The following is a 4,215-nucleotide window of genomic DNA, read 5'->3' on the forward strand; positions in this document are numbered from 1 at the left end:
GAGGTTAACACAGTCGACCAACTTGCAGCATCGGCAGATAAAACTTTGGGGCATGCAAAATCCATTCCAGAACAGATCAACACTGCACTGCCAGTCGCTATAGTTACCGTTGATTTCAAAAATTTCGTGAATCTACGCAAAGAATTATAGATAAGTTAGTCGCAGAAGTTCGTCTCATGCATATCAACAGACGTTCTTCCCCTCGTCGCTATCGTCATTCTAATTCCCGTTCTCCCACCAGATCAAAACCTTTTTGCTGGTATCAGTATAAGTTTGGTTCTGCAGCTAAGAAATGTATTTCACCTTGCACATTTAAAACTCATGAAAACTAAAAAGCCGAACTCCGAAAATTCCAGTTCCTGCTCTGGATTAGCAAATTTCTATCGACGTTTAATACCTCATTGTGCTGAAACTTTATACTCTCTCAACAAATTACTGCAACACCTCATTCAACAATTCCACCATGATGAATGGCAACCTCCGACGTTTTTCTGTTCTGAGCGGTTAAATTCAGCTGAAACTAAATATAACGCGTTCAGTCGTAAACTGTTAGCTTTTCACCCCTCTGTTATACACTTCCAACGCATTTTTGAATGGAGAAACTTCGCAACAATTATGGATCATAAGCCGTTATTATTCGCTTTACACTGCAAGCCAGATAAACTTTCTCCGACTGATAAACGATATATTCTAGGTTCTGAGAACATTGTTGCAGATTCTTTATCCCGTTTACCTGTAAACGCGTTATTTTCAACTGCAGAAATTAACGTGGACGAAATGTGGAATCAACCATCCGTTGATATCAATGATATGGAACAACCATAACTAATTCTTTTCGACCTCCAGTTTTTCCCAGTTGTGACATGTCTTCTAAATGTGGCATAATCTTTAATCACAAGATCTCTCGTTTCGGAACACATATAAAAATGACAACTGATCGCGTACGTCAATTTGAAACTAAGCTATTCCAGAAACTAAACCAGACGTTAGGAAGTAAACACATCAGTCCACTAGTTATCACCTAGCTTCGAACGGTATGATCGAAAGATTTCCCCGACAGCTTAAAGCTGCATCGTGCGCTACTGCTGATTCATTTCGATGGATTGAGTTTCTCCCTATTGTTCTCTTGGGTCTCCGCTCTTCTATCAAATATGATATTGGATATTCTCCTGCAGAATTATATTATGGTTCTTCCTTCAGGCTGCCTGATCATATGATTGTTCCTGCAAACACGCAAGGTGTCGACACTACAAATTTCGTTGAACGCTTGCGTGATTATAAGTCAAAGTTACCATATATGAACACCAGAAAACAAGATATTAAAACATATTTGCCTAAGGAATATTCTTCCTGGACTCATTTTTTTGTCCATAACGATGCGCTTAAACATCCTTTGACAGCACAGTATTCGGTGCTTCATGTAGGGGTAAAGACTTCATGTACGAATAAAGTTTCCATCTTAGACCTTAACGGTCGTAAATTCATTCTATCTCTTGTTATACTAAAAAACGGCTCACATTGAAAAACCTATTTCCAACCCCACTGCAGACAAAACACAAAGACAAACACAGCATTACAAATGCGTCCTTTACACACAACTTCACAAGCTCTGACTAACAAAAGCGGTAGAGATGTGCATTGGCACGAGAATTTAACAAACATTTATTACATTTGGACTGTGATATTGTTTCTATACTTTGACATATTATGGTGTATACATGTTTGTTATTTTCATTAGTGTATAACGTAACATCTACTTGGGTGGGGTGTAGCGGTCTGTGTCGGTAGATAGTTGAATGATCTCCCTTGCAAGAAAGAGTATTGAGTAACCTCCCTGTACTACGTTTCTCGAAGTAACTGTATCATAAGGTGTGATTCTTAATTATTCAAGATGCATAATGTTTCTCTTGGAAGATTCTACAATGTCTAGCGTTGCATTAATAAAAACAGCTTGTAAAACCTGCTCTTCGCTTCTTAATCGATTAGACGTAGAGCTATTCACGCCATTGTTATGTCCGTCTATTTCTCTACGCCACATGATCTATCTATGAACATTCTTGCATTGATTACGTCATTGAAATACATTCTACATTCTGATTATGCAGTATAATCAACCAGCAAATAATTTATATTTTTACGTAGTAAATATATAGTTTTTGAATGTATTCTTCATTTCTATATGAACTCTTGTAACAATATACATGCAGCCACATCAACAGCTGGTACTGAATATATATTTTCACTAAACATATACATGCATACATATCTATCTATCTATCTATCTATCTATCTATCTATCTATCTATCTATCTATCTATCTATCTATCTATCTATCTATCTATATATATATATATATATATATATATATATATTCCTCTCTATCTGTCTACATATAAATATATATATATATATATCATTATACATATATTTTAATGTATGTGAATATGCTCCAAATCTAGTTGGGTATATACTTAATGTGATGTCAGGATATTTTCTCAAAAAACTTTCAAAAATAAAAATGGCGCCCGTTCGAAACGATGCATCCACAAAGATATTAGGTTGTATATGTCAGTGAAACAGGAACTAGTAAAAATAAAATATATATATAACATATTCATCAATTCAGAAAAAGTAAGTAAGGCGTCATAAATATGACGACATAATAGAAAGTAAATACATTCAGAAATACACTAAATTATAGTCGACTAAATATGGAGTATTCAAAGATACTATAAATGCTGAAAATTCAATATCGCTTAACTTACTTGCAATATTGATGATAAATCATTTAACTAGAATAAATTCATATGAATTATTATGGCAAGTAATTCAATGTTACAAGCAACAATAAAATGTGAAATTGTAAAAAGCTCTGAATTCAAGAAAATAAAACCACGCGACATTTAGCACATACAATTTTGGATTACACCCATGTAAAATATATTCAAACACACACATACACTCATATATATATTTGTATCTATATAAACATATGCCTATAAATGTATATATATATATATATATATATATATATATATATATATATATATACATTAATATAGATATTTAAATGACTATTATATATGTAAACCATGTATCATTATATCCATGTGTTAACAAGAAAAAGTAGATACATGTATGTATGTATGTGTGTATATATATATATATATATATATACGCATATATATATATCAATTTAAATACGCATATATATTCATATCTATATACACATATATACATATATATAAGTATATTTATCCATATAAATATATATATATATGTGTGTGTGTGTGTGTGTGTGTGTGTATATGTATTACGTGTATATGCAAGTAACTAGAATTCGCATGTAAGTAACTAGATAGTAGCTATTTCTACATCAATTATACAACAGAGATTAAGAGAGAGTGGTGGTGAATAGAGAATAAAAGCACAGTGAAATAAGTATATAGATAGCTAAACGGAGAGAGTGAGATGGGGAGAAAATGGAGTAGAGGGAAATATATTCTATTTAGGATGAGATATAACTATTTCACCGTCCATTTATTTTATTTACAAAATTTTAAACATTTCCGATACATGGCTGCAAACCATCTTACAGGCGTATAAACACGATAAAACTTCACAATCATAGCCACAAAAACTCTCACAATTATATATATATATATATGCAGACACACACTTACACATACAGAAGCACACACACATATAAATATATATATATATATATGCATACATACATACGCATGCCTCCGTTTGTGTGTCAGTGTATTCCCGTGTGTTTGTGATTGTGTGTGAATAAATGTTGTAAAAACAACACATACCTTAAAGTGGTCAGGAATTAATTACTTTCTTTCCAACTTATTCGCATGCAGAAATACAGACAGATATACCTACTTACGTATCTATAATAAATATGTATATATGTGTATAATTGTGCGTATACATGTGCAAAGACTTTATGAATGGTTATACCATTCAATGTATGTAAAGACATATACATGTCAATATGTATATGTATACAATCATATTCCAGTATGTGTACGCATATATCCATATATAGATGTAAAGGCATAAATAGCTGGATAGATAATTTCAATGGAAACTGGTACGGCATGAGACATACGCAAACATATACAGAATGTAAGAGCGAAGCTTTCAATCGTTTCTTTCATTAACTCCAAAATAATTTCATTGTCTACCGAGCATGTCGTCTGC

General features: G+C 32.6%; 1 protein-coding gene across 1 annotated transcript; it reads left to right on the top strand.

Annotated features, from left to right (window-relative positions):
• The first annotated feature begins 1,036 nt into the window (after positions 1-1,036).
• LOC115222317 lies at positions 1,037-1,522 on the top strand. Its single transcript, XM_029792500.1, has one exon. The coding sequence runs from the start codon at positions 1,037-1,039 to the stop codon at positions 1,520-1,522; it is 486 nt and encodes a 161-aa protein (XP_029648360.1).
• The last annotated feature ends 2,693 nt before the right edge of the window (positions 1,523-4,215 follow it).

Source organism: Octopus sinensis, linkage group LG19, assembly GCF_006345805.1.
Source record: "Octopus sinensis linkage group LG19, ASM634580v1, whole genome shotgun sequence".
NCBI lineage: Eukaryota > Metazoa > Mollusca > Cephalopoda > Octopoda > Octopodidae > Octopus > Octopus sinensis.